Source organism: Hippocampus bargibanti, linkage group LG07, assembly GCF_051943395.1.
Source record: "Hippocampus bargibanti isolate YZ-2025 linkage group LG07, ASM5194339v1, whole genome shotgun sequence".
NCBI classification, from domain to species: domain Eukaryota; kingdom Metazoa; phylum Chordata; class Actinopteri; order Syngnathiformes; family Syngnathidae; genus Hippocampus; species Hippocampus bargibanti.
In genome coordinates, this window is record NC_142740.1 from 19,749,600 (window position 1) to 19,770,699 (window position 21,100).

The 21,100-nt window shown below is 41.3% G+C and overlaps 1 protein-coding gene across 4 annotated transcripts in view; it reads left to right on the top strand.

Moving 5' to 3' along the window:
• Window positions 1-3,969: 3,969 nt before the first annotated feature.
• Window positions 3,970-21,100, top strand: part of pex5la (peroxisomal biogenesis factor 5-like a) — a 98,573-nt gene continuing 81,442 nt past the window's right edge. For all 4 annotated transcript variants that reach the window (XM_088999966.1, XM_088999969.1, XM_088999967.1 and 1 more), the window contains exon 1: window positions 3,970-4,406. In XM_088999966.1, coding sequence (XP_088856092.1) covers window positions 4,386-4,406 — 21 coding nt within the window. In that variant the 5' untranslated portion in view covers window positions 3,970-4,385. The remainder of the gene's footprint in view (window positions 4,407-21,100) is intronic.

The following is a 21,100-nucleotide window of genomic DNA, read 5'->3' on the forward strand; positions in this document are numbered from 1 at the left end:
GCCGAGGATTATTATATGGACACCAATATGTGACTTGCAAGGAATCAGAGCTCAACGGGGGAGGCTGACATGATGAAAAGGTATATGTAAGCATTACTCTGATGCTCACAAAATGTAGAAACGCACGGTGGGACATTAAAGCAATTTTCATCTGAACAATGAAACACATAATGGAATGTGTAGAAGTACATTTTCACTGTGTGGACAAACACATTTTACGACAAAGGGTTTTATGTGCAAATTCATTAAAATGTAGAAAGCGTGTCCACGTTACTCGTTACACGATGCACTTCTAAATTGAGGCACATGTCACTGTGCTACCTTCAGTCTAATGGGTTCAGTCAGTAGTTTTTACTGATAAAAACAACTTAGACATGAAAGAATAAAACTAACAAAAAAAAACATCCTTCTATCCAAGCCAAAATCCCAACTGACTTGGCAAAAGGCAGACTGCACCCTGAACTCATCGCTAGTCTTTCATGCAATTAACAATCTCAAACCTTGGTCTTAAATTGGACATTCATTTTTAATTGAACAAGCACATTGATGCTGTTGTTGTAATCCTAAAACTCAATATTCTGTGGGTCGTGCAATTTGAGTGAAAATGACAAAAACCCTGGCACTGGAGTGGACAAATTTTTTCACATCGTCTGGCAGTGAATGAGTTAAACTGATACTTTTAAGAAGGAATACGTTACCTCCACTCTAGCACCCCATTCACTGGCTCTCTGTACATTTTATAGTTCTTTTTAAGAATGTATTATTTGTTTTTAAATCTTTAAATGGCAGTAATCTATTAACCACAGCTTGTGGACTGCATTCTGGGACCACAGTTTGCACTCTACCACAGTACGGCATTGAATACGACTCAAGAGGAGACTTTGGGCATCACTGCTCAGAATGAAGTCTAATGTTGCAGTGTTTTTGTCCAGCAAATAAAGCCATATCAAGTTAAGTACATCCTACGCAATACTGTAATTCAAGTTGTGTCATGTTTTGGAAAGTTCTTTCCTAATTTCTATTGAAAGAAATGAATATGCATGTCTCTGTGCTTAATCATTCAGTCACTGACGTGTACTTTATTGTACATTTAAAACACGGATGATATTTCAGAGACAATGCACAGTACTAGATGACCTCATATTTATACAGTTTTAATTATAGCAGCGGAAAGCGGCACTTTGACTGATAGTCTGCATGTCATTTTGATAAATCACTCTCTTAGTTTCGTCTCAAATCAATCTAATTCAAAACTGGAAGATATCCGCTTTGACCTGCTTTGTAAAGTAACATGATAGCGGTTCTGTTACGGTACTTTGGTGGTTTTAGTACACAAGCTCATGATATTCAGTCTTAATGGGAGGGGAAAAACATACCAGTTGAGGATATTCAATGCTCTTCAATACATCACTGTTAATCAAGACGCTTTAATCAAACTCTGACATGGAGTCAGATGCCCGCAGACACTGATACTCCACTGAAAGGGCCTTGTGGTGCTAAATCATTCAAACTATCTGGCAACTTTTTGCCCAGTCACCTGTCAGGCACATATACTTTCAACTGTGTGTTCAGCACTGAGTCATGGGTAAAGTGAGTTAACTCATGGCTGTCCTTCAAACATGCAATACATGATGGATAGAGGGTGGACCGTTGGTCCAGAGGTCAGTGACCTTACATTGCACAGGTAACAGGTTTAATTCCAGCTCGGGCATGTTTGCATGTTCTCCTTGGGCGTGCATGGCTTTTCTCCAGGTACTCTGGTTATCTCACATATTTCAAAAACAGGAATGGAAGCCTGATTTAACACTGAATGAATGGATGGATGGATGGATGGATGGATGGATGGATGGATGGATGGATGGATGGATGGATGGATGGATGGATGGATGGATGGATGGATAGATTCAATTTAAAATGCAAACAACATTGCTTCCTCAAGTGTTGAGTCCTCACGCGGACATGCCAATATTTGGGCTGAATTTGAGTGATCGTAGTCTGATGTTTTGGTGACTCAAAGACTCGGTGATACAGTAAAGTCTCGTTATATCGATATCGGATATATCGATAGTCCCGGTTATATCGATACTATTTCTATGCATGCACGGAGAAAATTACATGCAAACAGGGTCGGATATATCGATAGTCCCGGTTATATCGATATTTTTTTGGACTCCCTTGAATATCGATATAACGAGACTTTACTGTACAAGCCATTAACGTATCGTTATATCAATTTCGAGGCACATTCGTTCTGAGATGGCCGTGTCTCAGTATATTAGAAACACCACATTCTATTTTTGCCACGACGAGACAAGGGATGAAATTAAAATCTTAATATTTAATCCGACACTTTGTCAACTAGGCATGTGGTCTATGTCTGCTTATTAATCACCTTGCCAAATGTCTATTTTGGATCCATTCTTTCATTCATCATTTTTACTCTGCACTGTGTTCTCCTATGCTCACAGATTTTTCTAAAAAAAAAATCAGAATCAGAATCAGAATCATAATCATAATCATCTTTATTGCCAAGTATGTAGAACACACAAGGAATTTGTTTCCGGTAGAACACGCTGCACTATAAATATTTCATGAACGGGCACTGCTACCTACCACCTAAATCTTATTTCACATCTGATTTCAGGCCAAAGGCACACAACACCCTCAACTGGTCGCCAGTCAGTCACAGGGCCTCAGTGTTATTGACAAATAATGACATCGCTGGACTAAATTTCTCCTATGGTAAAATGAGAAGTGTTCGGGAACATGTTAATGAGCTTCTTTGCACCTTTGTAACTTTATGCACTATGTGGAGCCGATGTACCCTAAAGAAATAATCTAGTTTTGATTAGATTAGATTAGCCTTTATTTGTCTCACAGAGGAGAAATTTACATTTCACAGCAGCAAAAACCAAATACAGGAGCTGCTGTAAAGGTAGCCAATCTCACTGCGCCATCTTAAATCAAAAACAAAGAAAAAACACAATAACAAATAATGTGACACAACATAAAAAACACAGCCAGTCACTCTTCAATCTTCAGCACTTATTGCACACTGTTATATGAAGCAATTCTAGATGAAAGAAGAGAGGATCAAAGCGTCCTTTTCACCAGTGCATCAGAGACAGCTCCACTTGTGCATCGGCTCTCTGTGTTCCTTTCTTCTCATCGCGGGCGCTTCAAATCATGCATCCATCCATCAACAGCACCAACCTTTCCGCTGAGCAAAGCGGGGCTGTTAAAATGCTGCCCATTACAGGTGCAAAAAAGCGCAATCGCCCCAGAGCTGTCCAGTGATGACAGTCAAATGGCACCGACATCCCGCTGCCGAAAAGGCACAACCGCTCAGCACAGTCTCCTCTAGATGAATGTCGTGGCCAAAAATGCTGAAAAACAATCCGCATCCACACGATGCATAACAAGACAAAGTAACAAAAGAAAACTGCTTGCTGACGGTTGCCTACTCTGGTGCCATCTTGGACTTCAGTAAAACAACTCAGACTTCCTAAAGGAACACAAGTTGGTAAAAGCACAGCACTGCAGTTGAGTTCCCCAATAAATGAAAAGTGACTCACAATGGATGTTGTGCCTCCTTCATTCAGTTGTTTTTCAACAAAATTCAAAATGGCTGAAGTGACATAAAACAAATGGAATGGTGTCAGCATTTACATACACTGTTTGATCATAAACCTTAAAGACATGTTGGTGTGCACTAGCAAACTTAATGCCGGTCTGTCTGAGGATCTTCTTGATTTTAGGAACATTATGGACAATGTCAGGCCATATGTGCCAGTGTGTTCTATGTGTTTTCATTTTGCAAATTTGATTTTGCACAATGTCATTGGTGAACATGAAACTTTTCAAGAAACCCAAGACGATCAGGCACCACTCATGCAGTGAGAGAGGCGCTCGCGGTGAACACGTCAGCACGGAAGGAGGCACACACCACAGGCAGGGCTGCCTCTGAGGTAGCGCTGTGGCCGAACTAGGATGAGGAGCGCTCTATAAGAACACAAGCCACCGCGGAGAGGGCTCACATTGTCCAGAAACGACGATGACGTAAAAGCCACGAGACAGGGAGAGAGGGAAGCGCGAAAGAGAGAGCAGTGAGCGGGATGATCGAGACTAGTTTTAGTCCCGATCAGGCTGAGGAGTGAGCGCCTGGTGCGAGAGAGAGTAACGAGCCGGCGAGTTTCAAATGGCAGGAGGGCGAGCTGCTGCTTCTTTAAGTGTAACGTTGAGCACCTGGGTGGTTGTTTTCTCCCTCGACACCATCCTCGTCCATTAACTTGACTCCAGCCCTTCAATGTCACCACTTGTAATTTGACTTTGAGCCCCGGGAAGTCTGGAACAAGTCACTGAGGAAGGGAGACATTTGCCTCAATATGTACCAGGGGCATTTACAGGTAAGAGCCACTTTTATCATTGGTGTTATTTTGATGTGCATGCTTTGATTCATATTCATTTTGGAACAAGATGCGTTGTTCCAAAACATAGTTTACGGCGAAGTTCCGAACGTGTATGTAAGTCGGAATGCGACGTTGTCTGCCTCCGACCAACGTCACGATTCCAGTAAATGTTTTCTGAGAAAGCACTAAGGTCATGAACACACCAATTCGTAATTCGGAGCGGCGTATGATGGTACCGTGGTAAATTAATGACCCCTTTACATGTTTGTGCTTTAAAACCCGCACTGGAGCTAACCTGAAGACGAACTGGAGGAAGCTGACGCATACACGCTCGTGCGCACATCCACGCGCACCCAGACGCACAGACATAAACAGGGGGCACAAGGATCTTGCAAGTGCATATCACATGTAAACAGCTCTGTATCTAGAAGGACTTTGCGATTTTTCCAATATGCATACCTCTCGTGTGACGTCACCAAACTGGATATCAATTTGCAGACAGTAGAATCATTTGTTACATCACAGGAGCAGAGTGAATATGAAAACTTAGGCCATCCCCCCTGAGCGCCGAAAAATGTGACCTTTTTTTTCAAGTTATCAATATATTTTTGAAGTTTACAATTCTGTTTCTGGTGGCATGTCCTTTTTTTGGGGATGCAAGTTTGCAAAGCGAAAATATACTTTGCGCTCTCATTACGCAATGAAAAACTCCAGAGTCAGTATTCAGGAGCATTAAAGACCAAACTTGAATATTTCATGATATTACTCAAGCATGTGGTGTTCATTGAAAATGCATGAAAAGTCAGTCGGCAGCTCTTGTCTGATTTTGCATTGATATTTGTCACAGCCCAAATGAAAAACCTGTTCGGTTATGTGACGTAATAAAAAATATGTGAATTTCTCTATGATGTTTTGATTAATGACATGCCAGGGCTCTGAAATTTTCTTTTTCCCGTGTCATGCCATTAAGGTCAAATGTATATTGCATATATATGCTGCTAAATTCGATAAGATGCCTGAAAACATAGCTGAAGTATTCAATTTGATGTTCTCTAGGACTAATTTGTGTGGACAAATTAGGGATGGGAATACTAATTAAGAATAATGTTCACTGTACGGCAAATGATTGTCGATTAAGCCTGTTCACAATCGATCAAGGAAATGTTGTCTTCTGTGCAGTCAGTACTTGCTCAAAGCCTTGCTTGTGCCCATATATGCTCGATATAAACAGCTCAGACACATATTTGAGGGACAAAGTTAATCCCTAAATCACAAGTGGGGTGATATAAGAACGAGAGTGGTTCGAAACAACACCTAATAACGAACATTCACTTCTACCGCACTGTTAGAATTCTCTAGGAAGTGTTTTCCACATTACATCTGATGTTGACATGACTGCGCATCAAATTGGAGGATGGAAATGTATTGTCCTGAGTGAGAATTTGCTTTTGTCATTGTTCAGTGAGACCCGTGTATGCCACACAGGTCTGAATCAGGTTCCTGTACTGTACTTCAGAGAGCACTGCAGCATAAGTCATTTACTCTTAACAAGGATGATCAGATTTCCTTCCTGACATAGAAGCCTGTCGTGCCATCACTGTCAATCTGTCAGTCTTGTTAAATTAAAGAAGCCACACGGTTATTTAGTTTTGGACGGTCTCATTATGAACGTCTGTACAAAGATGCAGGATGGTTGCACTGTACACTATTACGGTTGCAGTATCGTTTTGACTCCGCAAATGATGAGATAATATCAGGTGGATCAAATGTCTTGGCATGAGTCGGGTTTCACAAACGATGCAAAAATCTTGTGTGATTCGTGACAACTTGGCAGAGCCTAATCGGAAAACAATTCGACACTGCAGGCTTTCATTTTTCCTCTGGAGAAAATGCATCCCAGACAAGGCCTAAAAGCGTGAAAGCATGACAGTATGCCTTTACTAACTATTATAAAAGTAGGCAATCTGCAGTAATTTTCTAGTCGAGGAAGTACTGGACTGTGTCGACATTCCAGGTCTTTGACCATTTGTGGTATGCTTTTTGTAATCCCTCCCTCCCCCTCCCCAATTATGTATATCTATCAGAAATTTAATTATGGGAATGCTTCTATTATAGGAACACAATAGATCTTGGATTAATGGAAGAGAGACAACAAGGCCTTTGGTTGTTTGCTCTGGAAAGCAGAGGGTGATTACATAATTTGATTGCCATAATGTAACTCCCTGCAGAAAAGGTCTGCGGGGAGTTTATCACTGATCAGAAGTAGATGAAAGTCTCAGGATTATTGTCATTGCATGGTTGAAATAAATCGTATATTTGAATGTTAAATGATGGGGGAGGAGGGTGTAAATGACACGAAGATTGTCAGAAAGATATTGATAGGCTTCTGCAATTAAACTGAATCTGAACCAGGCCAAGATTTTTAGCTTCCAACACTTAACTGGTTACAATGCACCAAGACAACTCAAATTCAGCTATGAGACATCATATGTGTCTGCATCCGTTGGTTCAAATTCGGGCTACATTTGCATAGTCTCATGTTGGCATAAGCTTCTCACCTTTCTTACCTTACCCCTTCACGGGATGTCATATGTCGGCATTTCTATCAAGAATTCTGCTACTGCTCAGCTGGTCAACCGAAGGTGCGTGGACTGAGGTCTTGGAAGCTATTTTTATCGCGATGCTTCAAGTCTCCTTATGTAATGAACCGTGGTCTTGATTAAAACCTATTTAATAGGCCTGCCAGGTTCAGGAGCCAGAATAATGAGGGAGATCAGGTGCTCCTTGACAGCATTTCTGTCAGAAATGGTTACGACAAGGTAGGAAAAGAAATAAGTTTATCAGTGGAAGGTAATAAATCCCCAAACTATAGTTTTAGAACCTCAGGTGAAATAAATGTATTGTGCATTGTGAACATGAGAGAAGATTATTTGATAGTCACCTCTTAATCAATGAATTAACCAAATTTACCTCCGAAGAAAATTTGATGCTTCCGTCTTTTAGTTTTTGTCTGGTAGATCTTCTGTTCAAGTGCCTTTTACTCGAACAAAGGTTGAGAGCCACACCATCAGGAGTCAAATGTCTATCAGGTGAGTGGACAACAATTCCCACAGACATGTTGTCAAAAACCACCATGGTAGTATAGAATACCTGTCATACCCAATTTCATTAATTGTTTTCACTTCTTGACTGGTACTCGTGAGAGTGATCACATAACTCCTACTCAGGCATCCCTTCACTGGCTCCCTATACATTTTAGTTATTTTCAAGATCTGATTATTTTCTTTCAATTCTTTAAATGCCTCGCTCCTCCTTACCTCTTCAAGCTCATCCACCCATACACACCTTCCCGGCACCTCCGGTCTGTTGAACAGACGTTACTACTAACTAATCGGAGGCTCGGAGGGGATTGAGCCTTTTCCGTTGCTGGCTGCAAGCCCCCTTCCCCTTGCTGCCCATCTTTAAAACCTGCCTCAAAACTCACTTGTACTCTTTGGCATTCGACTCAGCATGATTCCGACTTGATCTTGGTTTTACTCCCTGGTGCTTTCTTCTACCTTTGTCACTGCTTCATATTCTGTACCTGATAGTTGTCCATGTTACGCGCTTTGAATCTGAAGCCATTGTTTTTATTCTAGAGCAAGGCATGACGTAGTGGCGTGACGTCACGAAGAAGGGGGCGGGACCTTCTGCAACTGAAACTTTCTGAGGTCATTTTGAAGTAGTTTTGGGACACTAAGTCATTTTTATCTGTGTTTTTCATTTGACTAAAAATATCAGCCTGTGTGTTTTGGGTATTTTAGATGCTACAAAACGTTTTTCTGATGTCAGTTAGGAAACCAAAGAATGGTGTTGGTTGTCCTTTAAAGCTTCAGCTGTTGGTAAAGCGCTATATAAATCAATATGTATTGTATTGTATCGTACTTCCCATGTTTGTTCAGGTGTCCCTATACATTTTTCCATATAATGTAGGTCATACTGTAGTCCAGGAAAGGAACGAGCTCAGCATGCCAAATCATGTCAATTTCTATCACATTTGTTTGTGGCTTTGTGACAAGAATGAATTTACTCTGAAGCAAATTAAAATGGCATTTTTATTTCAACAGCGTCCGCAACGACTATGAGTAATGTGACAGGTGCTGTTTGGAGGGGAGAAATATCCTCCGACTCTGTCGTTTTTGGATCAAAAGCCACGACAAGTTAAAAAAAAAATATGGATGGGACAAGAAATGGATTTACAATGCTTATGAATACTTAATGTCGCTTCCAACAATGTCGCTGGATGATGCTCAACACTCAGCCTTGACACACCTTTTTTGTCATCAGATTAATAAAAAATAGAAGTTCAAAGTCACAACTTCATTCGTGTTTGTGACGTATTTCATAACGACTCACATTTTCATCATCAGTCAAGATGTTACAAAAAAGCTTCTAAAAAAACATCGTTTTGCGTGCACTATAAGAAAAATGGCTGTTTCAGAGATCTTTATCGTGAAATAATTGCTGCCATTTTAATGAGTTTTAAAGCATTCACATCCACTTTAGCTGAAATGAACTGCACCACAGGTCTCTCGTTTGAGTGGTCTAATTGCATTTGTTTAGTACTCACCTGGGTTCAGAAGAGTATTCTTTTTCCAACCTTTATGTAACGGTTAACATAGCATCCATCACACAACACATTGGCATACCTCGTAGAACAGCACGGTGTAATTGTTGACTAATAAGGTCAGTTGATGGATTTTCTCTGCTGCCATTCATCATTATACGCTCAAATAAGGAGCTTGTTTGAATTGCAAGTTACAATGTTAAAAACGGCTCCATCTGTAGGCAGTTGTGGGAGACATTCTTGTGGATAGTTTGACGGCTTATTTTGTCGCTGAGTGGTGAATATTTTTGCAACATGAAAAAGTGGTTTGAATTATTTGCATGTGAAACAAGATGTTGAGCTCTTTTGTAGCTCTTTCAGCATGGAGTTGATTAAACAGTTTCAATTTTAATTGCTTGGGCGACTGGACGCTCATCTTGAGATATGAATAATGCTGTCTGACGGGATTACACATTTTGAACTGTATTTCCAGGCTTGCATGTGCTGAAACGGGCACCCCAAAAAGGGGACTCCACTCATGCCCGAGAGTCCATAAATTTGAAGGACCTTAATGTACCTGCTTCATGGTCATACATCAGTTTGACCCTCAGTAGATTCCCTCTGTTTTGCCTCCAAGCGTGTTAGCAAAGAAGACCAGCGAGCCCCACATGGAAAGTCCTCTGAGCTGCTGTACAGTCCCCCCCCACTCACAAAAGTAGGACACGCCTCAGCATCTTTGTAACTCGGAGCAGAGGGCTGTGCAAAAGAATAGGTGGCCCATCCATCTCTCTCTCTCTCTCCCTCTCTCTGTCTCTCTCTATCAACCTATCTCACTGGCTCTCTATCGCTCTCTGTCTCTCGCTATGTCTCTCTTGTGTATCGCTCTCGAGAATTTTGAAAGGTTATAAATGAAATGTATTATTATTATTATTATTATTTATTATATTCCTCTCTCTGTCTCTCTCTATCAACCTAGCTCAGTCTCTCTCGCTCTCTGTTTCTCTCGCTCTGTCTCTTGCTATCTCTCTCTCTTTCTCTATCTCTATCTTCCTCTTTCTGTGTCTCTCTCTCCCTCTCCCTCTATCTCTATCTTTCTCTCTGTCTGTCTCTCTATATCTCTCTTTCTATCTCTCTTTCTATCTCTCTGTATCTTTCTTTCTGTCTCTCTCTCTCTCTCTCTCTCTCTCTCTCTCTCTCTCTCTCTCTCTCTCTCTCTCTCTCTCTCTCTCAATCTCCCTCTATCTACATATCTCTCTTTCTCTCTCTGTCTCTGTCTCTGTCTCTCTCTCTTTCTCTATCTCCATCTCATCTCTCTCTCTCTCTCTCTCTCTCTCTCTCTCTCTCTCTCTCTCTCTCTCTCTCTCTCTCTCTCTCTCTCTCTCAGTCTCTCTCTCTCTCTATCTCTCTGTCTCTTGCTCTCTCTGTCTCACTCTCTCTCTCTCTCTCTCTCTCTCTCTCTCTCTCTCTCTCTCTCTCTCTCTCTCTATCTCTGTCTCACTCTGTCTCACTCCCTCCTCTCTCTCTCTCTCTCTCTCTCTCTCTCTCTCTCTCTCTCTCTCTCTCTCTCTCTCTCTCTCAAACAGTCTCTGTCTTTGTCTCTCTCTCTTCAAAGCCATTCATAACAGTCATTTTCCAGTAGGGAATTAATTTGCTCCAGAAACCAGGAGTCTCAGTGCTCAAGTTGAGGCAGCATATATTCGGTCCTCCAAGGAAATATGAGGTATAACGCTGATGAGAGCACTTGATAAACAAATATGTGCTTCAGTGTGGCAGATGTGAACAAGATCTTCATATACTGTATTTTATTTAATCTCTCGCAGAAATGCTTATTTGTGTATAATATGGGATAACAATCTTGATGTCGCACCTTGTTCTGAAACTTTTTTAACTGCATTTCACAGATATACTTCGTATTCACCATTGGTGGTTTCAAAGATAATAATGTGCTGAAGATAACACGGGAAGTCCTTCAATTTGGCCCAAAAGGATGGAGGTTTAGGGATGGACTGCTATGAGATTTGGTGCTGACTTTTATGGCCAGTGGGTGAATCTTTTCAACTTTGAGAGCTTTCATTTCTGAGCAGGAGTGAGTGCACAATACTCTTACAAATGGAAACATTTTCGTTCTGCATCTTAAACAACCACACCACAAAGTCTAATAAACATTGAAAATTAAAAAAAGATGTTCTCTCGGATCCGCACTGCATTTCCTACAGATTGCTGCCCTATTTTGCACCCAACTGGAACAGATTCTCAGATTTTCAAATACATTGTGAAAACGCCACCTTTGTCTGCTGCACAGGCCAGGTTTGCTAAGCATGGCTGTTTTGCTGAGAAAATGTGCTTCATGTGCCTGGAGCAAGGAATGCTCATCTTTTGATATGTTGACTCCTAACAGTGTACCTCTAGATTTCTGCTCACGGGTTCACTCTTCACTCATGGTCCAAGAAATAATTATTTCTTTTCAGGTATATGTGCTTGTCATACAAATGAAAGGAAATGCTCCATAAAAACAAAGGTGCAATGTATGTGGTTTAATAACCCTATTAAATCTGGCTTGTGGGGACAGCTACTGTTAACGCTCATCATACGTCTCACCCACAAAGGTAGCTTTGATACTATGAAGGTAAACAAATTAAGAAGATTTTGTATCCGGTGCGTTGCAGTGGAACTTCACTCACACAAAAGTGTAGGACATACGTGCGGTAACACTTCAGCTAAATCAATGTGACAATCCAACATTTTCTGCAGAGACAGATTTACAACAGCTGTTGTTCCAATCAGGGGTCTTCTAACTGTCAGGCACACCTCCCCAGGGGGGCCGTGGGAGATGTGGGTACGAAGTGCAGAGTCAGAGATGAGAGGCTGTGATTCGTCAGGCAGCGGGACGGGTGGGGAATGAGGGGAACTGGCTGGTCAGCTGAATTAAACACACAAAGCAAGTGCTATTGTGAAGTAGCGGAAAATAGATCTAGAATTGTACAAGAATTTGAATTGTAATCTAAACAACACTGTATTTTCCGGAATATTCGGCACACCTAAAAGCATTGACTTCTCTCAAAAACCCATTTTATAATCTGATGTGCTTACACAGTACATGGCCATTGAGTGATTTGCTTGTTTGTGTTTCTATTCCATCTAGTGGTGATTATTTGCGGGAACCTAATGTAATGTGAAATGGTTCTGGCGGACACTGTAGGTTTTGGGTGATGGTGGTAGAGCAGTGGACCCCAAAAAACGGGGAGGCAGGGAGATGCAGGATAGACCTAACAGACACGTGCATTTTCCAACACGCACTCACGCAGATAACTACTTTGTGAGTTCTGTGCAGACATTATGAAACAAAGATGACCAAACCAAAAGCATAGCGAACTACTGACTAAATGAAAAAGCAAGACTTGTGTGCCTTTTTGTTGAATCGATTATAATTATAACATTTGTCCTTTTTGTTCGACTTAATTGGAAAAAAATGGAAACATTTTCTCTGAAAAAAATGATAAAAAACTGTATTTTTATGTTATTTGTGTCATGCTTCATGTTACATCCTGAAGGATGTACATATGGATCAATATTCTGATTTCTTGGGAATACTGTATTTTCCGGTGTATAAGGCACACAAGAGTATAAAGCGCACCATAGTATAAGACGCACCCCCAATGAAAGGTGTACTTTCAAACTTTTTCCATATATAAGATTCACCGGACTAGAAGGCGCACCTTCAATGAAAAGGTTTTCTAAATATAACATATCAATATATAAAAGATTTCCAAATATACGGTAAGGCACACCACATTATAAGGCGCTACAGTGGAGGCTGGAGTTATGCATGACTTCTTCTACAGGGGGAAATGAGTCGGTAGCTGCTGACAGTAGCTGCGAGACCTGTTGCGGCTCATCATAAGGTGCACTTGAGATATAAGGTGAACCTGCGTATAAAGTGCATTGTCATGTTTTGAAGAAAATTAAGATTTTTGGGTGCGCCTTATACACCTTAAAATACGGTAACTCCATCCAACTCCAACTTACCTCCCGAGATCGACCCTTTGTTCGCACGCACATAGACACGTAATGTGAAACAGCCTGACACAGAGGCATGCGACACACTTTTGCAGCCTGTTAACTATCATAGCTCACACATACCATTTTAAAGTGCTTCACGATGCCCTCTAGATTTCTGTTCTTTGACTGTGCCCTCGGTGAATATTACACGAAACAAACTCTGAATGAGAAGAATGATAACGATAAAAGATACAGCGCAACAGCTCTGTTGAGCGCGAACAACTTCTGGTGATGCAGGTAACTTGCCACCATATTTTAAAGATTTACGGTACAGTACCTGCTTTTTTATTTTATTGCTTAAATACGTTTTGTGAAAATGAAACTGATGGGAAGTTTCGGGTGAAGTGCATTTTTTTTCTCCTCGACACCACTCACGATTGACTTGGTACCAGTCCACAATTTACCAGTCAATCACGATAAGTCATGGGCACCTCTGATCGAGTGAATCCATAATCCATGGCCATCATTATATTCCATTCTATATGCCTTATAATGTAGTGTGCCGCATGCATAAAAACAGTTTTAAAATAGGCCATTCATTGAAGGTACGCTTTGTACTTCAGATCACCTTATCGTGTGGAAATTACGGCGCTCTTTGTGTGTCGGATGTCCGTAAGGTTACGGACAGAATGAGACGAGAAAATGTGGATACAGAAACATTGATCTAAGAAAAATATTTTCTGGACTATAAGGCACACTAGATTACTGTATAAGGTTCACCTTCAATGATTGACATCTTTTAAAAGTTTTTCCATATATAAGGCACACCGGACTATAAGGCGCACCTTCAATGAATGACATTTTTTATTGCTATATACGAGCATCGCATTATCAGGCGCACCTTCAACAAATTGGATTGGATTAGCCTTTATTATTCTTGCAGTGGAGAAATTTACATTTCACAGCAGCAAAGTAATGATGAAAGTAAGAGGAAAAGAAAGGAAGAAATAGAAAAACAAAATACAACACCTATGACAAAGGCAGCCACTCTTGCGGCGCCATCTTTAAATGTGTTCCACATATATAAGGCACACTGAATTATAAGGTGAATGGTCAACTTTTGAATAGAATTTAAGTCCGTTAGGTGCACATTATAGTGCGGAAAATACAGTACTAAAAAAAGGCGTAAGGCTGACAAATTGCAAATGATAACGCTGGGCAACAAGCCAAAAAGAATGCATTTATAATGCATTGGCAATTGATTCCGACTTGATCTTGGTTTTTCTCCCTGGTCCTTTCTACTATCATTGTGACTGCTTTATTTCCTGTATATGATAGCTCTCCATGTTAAGCGCTTTGTGGCAGCTTCAGCTGTTGTTAAAGCACTATTTAAATCAATATGTATTGTATATATTGTACATATTATAAAAAGTGCTTGCACGGGGCAAAGGAAAACACACACCAACAAAAATAACTTGTGTAACAAATTACAATAAAGACCAAACCATGGGGAGAGCACACCATGGAGAGATTTAAACACACTAAGAACAACTTACTTGAATAATGAAGGACACAAGCAAAAGCAAGAGCCAAAATAAAAGGCCCTTCTCTTCAACTAGACCTCAGTGCTGCCCAACATGTTACTGCACTAAATTTGGACTTGCCTGTGTATTGTAAAAACCTGTAAAAAAAGGTTCCGTAAAAAGCTGCAGTTTAGTCCAGGATATCAGCAATAAACTGCAATTTAGTGAAAAAAAACGCTTGATTCATTCAGTCACTTCAGAAGTTTATGTCAACACCTTTCATGATGTTTGCCAGTGTGCATCACTCCTTGAGCGTTAGGTGGATGCCCCATGAATCAACTACCATACGACTAATGAATTCCCAGGCAAAAGTTGAAGGCTGGGTTATGGTGTGGATCGTGGCGTGAGGATGGCATGTATGCAGAGTTCAAGGGTGCACCCGCTGAGCGGATTAAGTCAGATCGGTTTGTCAACCAGGACACGATCACTCACCTGCAGCGGTTCCCAGTCACACTTTTTATTGCGTAGGTTTGTGTGTGTGTGTGTGTGTGTGTGTGTGTGTGTGTGTGTGTGTGTGTGTGTGGCACGGATCACAGGTTGAGATTACATTTTCTGAACGCAGCACCTGAATCTCTGCACATCTGTTTGCCCACAAGCAATTATGCTCACAAAAGTAGAACTAATGAGAGAATACACAGATGTGTGATCCATATTTACCTATACGACAGGGCCTGGTCAACAGCGTGTTGTTGAGAGGGTCAAAAGGCTTCCTTTTCACGCACAGCAACAGAACATTGTTGGTGAGAGCCAAGATGCATGTGACGAGCATGTGTCACAACCAATAAGATTGCATGACCAATGTGTTTTGGTCCTTTTTGTCATAGTGGTCTGTTTTTTGTAGTACTGTACTTGCGTGGCTCAAACTACCCGGAACAAATTATTTAGTGTATTCTTAATCAGATGATTCTGATTCTGATGAGCATGGCAAATATGAGCATGGAAATATGCTAGCATGCAAAACATGAGTGCAAAAATCCAGCAATTAGTAGATACTGTAAACACAGACAAGGACAAGATGGTTAACCGAAATGCGCATCTACAAAACACAAGGCTGACAAAGTACAAGGAAGGCGATGTCAACAAATAAACAGGAAAAGGCGAAAATAAACAATTGCAAAAGTTGCAAAAGACAAGGAGCAAGATAAATTTAAGGACAAGGAAATGGATAAATAAGAATATACATGAAAAAACATAGAAATACGGATATGATTGATTCCATAGATTCCCCATTCATCCATCCATCCATTTTCCAGACCGCTTTATCCTGATTAAAATGGAAACTGTAACAAAATGGAACTGTATAGTGCCACTTAGCAGTTTTTTTGACAACGATACTAGTGCAGCGTGTTCTACCGGAAACAAATTCCTTGTGTGTTCTACATACTTGGCAATAAAGATGATTCTGATTCTGATTCTGATTAAGGTCGTGGGGGGTTGGAGCATATCCCAGCCGTCTTCGGGTATTAGGCGGGGGACACCCTGAATTGGTTGCCAGCCAATCGCAGGGCATACAGAGACAAACAACCATCCGCTATCACATTCACACCCCAGGACAATTTGGATTGTTCAATCACCCTGAGAAAACCCACATTGGCCCAGGGAGAACATGCAAACTCCACACAGGGAGGCCGGAGCAGGATTCGAACTCACGACCACTGCACTGTGAAGCCGGCATGCTCACCACTCGACTACCAGATTCCCATTCTTGATCCAAATTATTATTCTTGTACACATTACTACAGTAAAGATGACTGAAGGTTTTCTTATTTAAATCAGAATAATTGAACAAGCATGTCAATAACCGTGCCGGGATGTATTTTCTTAATTGGTCAAATGTGAAGACCAGGTTCCTGCGATCACAGAAAACAATCAGAAAAACACGGATCCATTACAATACATTGTATAAAGGTGTGACAAGCCAAACATTGTTCTATTGTATCTCGCAATTCATTCCCTTCTGTGTGTAATCCATCAATGACAGAGGCAATGAGTGCGTGTCCATGGCACTGTCGGTATCATCACACTGGGGGCTGTGCGCCATTAAGAGCTTTGCTAGCCAAGTGAATAACAGATACAACATTTTAGTGCTATTTTTTGGTTGTTGAAGCTTTTTGTCGATTTGGGGCTATATTCAAGGGAGACAAAATTATCAACCGATCAAAAGAGGTGCATGCACAATAACTTGACGGTTTTGCTAGGAAGCAAAAGAGAGAAGAAAAGCCAGCTGGAACATCATAACTTTGTTTGAGTCAGAGTCACTTTAAATTGTGGCAGATGTGCGCTGACTCCCCTCTGAACTGTGATTGAATTCTCTCTATCTCTCTCTCTCTCTCTCTCTCTCTCTCTCTCTCTCTCTCTCTCTCTCTCTCTCTCTCTCTCTCTCTCTCTCTCTCTCTCTCTCTCTCTCTCTCTCTCTCTCAGTCTCTCTCTCTCTCTCTCTCTCTCTTTCAGTCTCTCTCTCTCTCTCTCTCTCTCTCCGTCTCCATCTGTCTGTTTGTATCTCTCGTTCCGTCTGTCTGTCTCTCTCTCTCTCTCTCTCTCTCTCTCTCTCTCTCTCTCTCTCTCTCTCTCTCTCTCTCTCTCTCTCTCTCTCTCGCTCTCTCTCTATGTCTTTATTTAAAGGACAACCGACGTCTCCGGACAAGTTGTGTCCATAATTTGTAAAATGGCTTCAAATGACTTCTACTGAGCGTATTTAATAAGATTCCACCGCATATAGCTATATTTTACGTGATAAGACTCGCACTGAATATTCAGGAAGTCTTGTTTTTGAGTTGGTGACGAGTCCGTACGTGACGTCACTAAAGGACCGCCCTTTACCGCAAAAAAGACGCATTGTAGCGGTCCTTCCATCACGTCAATGTATTTTGCTGTACTTGTTTGGTCTGGGGACCTCGTGTTGCACCCAAAAGCCGCCAGAAGGCCAGAAGAGGGCGTCCAAGCGCCATATCAGGAATTCATCAGCCTGTGTCAACGGAGGTGGCTTCAGGATGTCGCCATTTCGTGCCTCTTTTTTTGGGTAAGAGATTTTCCCCCAATGTTGCCTCAAAATGGCACAAATAAATTCTTTAATCGATTGCAAACCTTTCCTCTTCAGAACTATTTGAATCATATCCATCACTGGATGTGTAACAAGAAAGCATATTCTCCGAATCTGAAGCCATTGTTTTGATTCACTAGCAATGCAAGACGTCCTGGCGTGACGTCATGAACTGGGGGCGGGAGAGACAACCTAATACAGGCTGCGGCAGTTCAAGTCGGAGTCCATGTATTAAATCGCCCAATGATGACAGGTGGAACATTGGGTGATGGTATGATCCAAGTTCGGTTCTGAAGCATCATGTAGTCTGCGGCAGCCCTTACAGTCTTGCTCAATGCACTAAAAATATCTCTGGGTTGTGTTTGTTTAACATGGTGGTTGGTGCCTTGCTTCGTCTCAGATTTTCTTCAATGAGCACTACATGCAGAATACCCCGCTCAGGGTTAGGTATGTTTGTTTTTTTTCCCCAGAAGTCCTCCTAGGAATGTTTTTTGCCACTAAGTCCGTCAAAGTGCATTTTCTGCATCCTCCTTACCTTGCGTTCTGTTTTATAGATTCTCTGATGTTTATGATATATGTGTTGCCTTCATTGATCCCGGCCTTGGATGTACGTCATTGACTGGTTTCAGGGCCAAATGGAATGATCTTTGCAAAGGAGGTGGACTGATCATTGCATTTCAGGGCAAACGTAAAAAAAGAGCTGTTCAAGCAGTTGCAAGCAGGTAACATCTATGTTGATCATACAATTGATCTTGAGAAGTTAGTATCTTAGTTAGTTCTTATTAAGATATCAAAGCAATACGTACGGAGGGACAGATTCTTCGAATTTTCATTTTGAAATTCCCCATTTGATACCCAAATTCTCTTTTACAGTTCAACTTTCTGTTATGCATACTTTTCCATGTGAAATGGCACTTGCGTGTGGTTATGGCTAGTCACTGTTCACAGAGAAAACAAGAGGTTAACACTGTATCTCACTGGTATCTGAAAACTGGCAAAAGTTTTTTCAGCCTGACATGCTCCCCTCCCCCAAAATCTGTAGCCTCATGAAAAGGTCATGAGTGCATTCAGGAAAGCGCCACTCATACAGAGTTGTCAGTACATCTCAAGACAGCAACCATTTTAGCAGCATCCCGGGCTGCCACTGTTGGGGGAAGGAAGAACAAGAGGAATGTATCTACCTCTTCTTTCATTGTTGTCATCCATACTGGTGAAGAGCGGATGTTTCGATGCACTCAAGTGCATCCTTTCTACTTTTCACATTTCACTTCCCATTCTTTTCTCTCGCCCTCCTCTGACCTCAGGAATGCTCACATGTCAATTAAAGCATATCTTGAATACATCATATACTGTACCGTACAGTACCCAAGAGTGGGAAGACAGTCTGTCGTATAAAGGCCAGGGACTACTTTAATGATGGTGTAGTGACAAAGAAAGCTATACAGAGTACCGGTAATGCTGTTCGGAGGGGCATGCTTGACCTAAAACAACAGACAACTGTTCACACGCATTTCTCATTTTGTTCTCCCAATCTGTTATAGTTCATCCCACGGGTACTTGATGGGATTGAGGTCAATGCTCTCTGTTTCTTCAACGTCAATCTCATCCAATCACAGTAATCTATTTTGCTTTGCACCCAGGGCAAAGTCATGCCGGAATAGAAAAAAGCCTTGGCAAAAATGTGGAGAATATATACAGGTCAAATATAAGCATTCAGTTTTTGGGATTATCCCAACATTTTTGTTCACACAGTAGACGGCCAATGTCGAGATATGTGTTGTGACGGAAAAATGACTTGCTTTCACGCTACAGTGTCTCGCCTCTGTAAAGTGAAGAACTTGAGAGGAAAATTGGAGTGTGAGCTCTGGCTCCCTTACGCTTCAGTGGCACAATCGCCTCTTTAGATTCAGAGAGGAACTATGCAATAAGATGCTTGGACACTAGCTAGTTGAAGTCCCCCTCTTGTATTGGTTTAATGTGTTTGTCTCCAAAAAAGGCATGCAAAATCAATCTTTAATTTATTTGTTTGTGACGCGTTTCATATAGTTTGTCAATAAAAGCATGCAGTGAGTAAGTTTTCATGAGGGTTCTGTTGACAAAAACAAAATATGCAGGCAGATGACCCGTCGAGCTGATAACACATGACATTGAGGATTATTTACAGGCGGGACCCGCTTGATCCTGGGAGGCCAGTCTTGTCACATTACGACAATGCACACCCTACTTTGCAGTGTAACCAGGAACGGAAACCACTTTGCTTCGCATGACTATCATATGATAAAGAAATATCACACAAGAGGGACTGTTGATTGAAAGCACAACTTTACAAGGTTGGGCGTGATATTGCTTTTGTACACCAGATCCACAAGCGGCATTTATCAGGAACAGCAATCAATGACAACAAATTAATTTTTTGCCAACCCACACTCATGCTCGCCAACCACTGACTGTTGATCTGATCATTTCAAATGTCAAATAACTCCAATTGTTGTTAAATGAGATAGATGGCAGATTTGCTTATGGAAACATATAATCTACTCATGTTCCCAATTGCAACTCATAAATGCAGAGTGAAAGTTTTCCAGCACCCAAACCTCCATTGAATGTTACATTGCGTCATTCTCTTTGTAGAAATGCAAATGTGCTGTGACTCGAGAGATAATGCATTGTATTCTCACATGCAATTTTCTGGCAATTTTACAGCTCCAACTCCAATCACTATGAGTGGGACTAAACTATTCTACAAACATTTCCATGATTGTATTGCGAGCCTCTCAATCCTTTTTTTTTGAGGGGGGGCTCATGAAGTTTTCAAAAGGCATCCAGTTGCACTTCTGGCAGCATGAGGATTGCTAATAAACTAAGCTAGATGACGTGCCTATGTGCGCCTCACAAGCTCCTTGTGTAATCAGCTCCACCACTCGCATCTAATCATGTATGAGGGGCACCCATGACACACACACACACACACACACACACACACACACACACACACACACACACACACACACACACACACACACACACACACACACACACACACACACACACACACACACACACACACACACACACACACACACAGGCACCGTCAAAACACTGTGGACGATCAGTGGTGAAATTGCCCTTTGATGGCTTCTCAGTATGGAGATTTATGCTGAAAATAAGACAGTACCGTGTGCACCGCGTGACACTCAAGTGACCGGGCGTGAGAAATTGGTCATGGCGAATTTCATTCACACCGATGAACATTTGATGGCTTTCTCACATTCGTTTTCATTATATTTTGCAGAATGAAGTGCAATGACGCACAGTTCAAATACATTGCACTAACCTTACAACAAATATGTCATATTCAAAAGTGATCTGATTTCAACGTCTCGTTTTGACATTGCAACATTGCAATCTTGAAAATGAGGATTCCATTAGTGGATATGAGACTCCATTTGGAAAACAAGGAAGCAAGTTTAACCAGATTAAATCT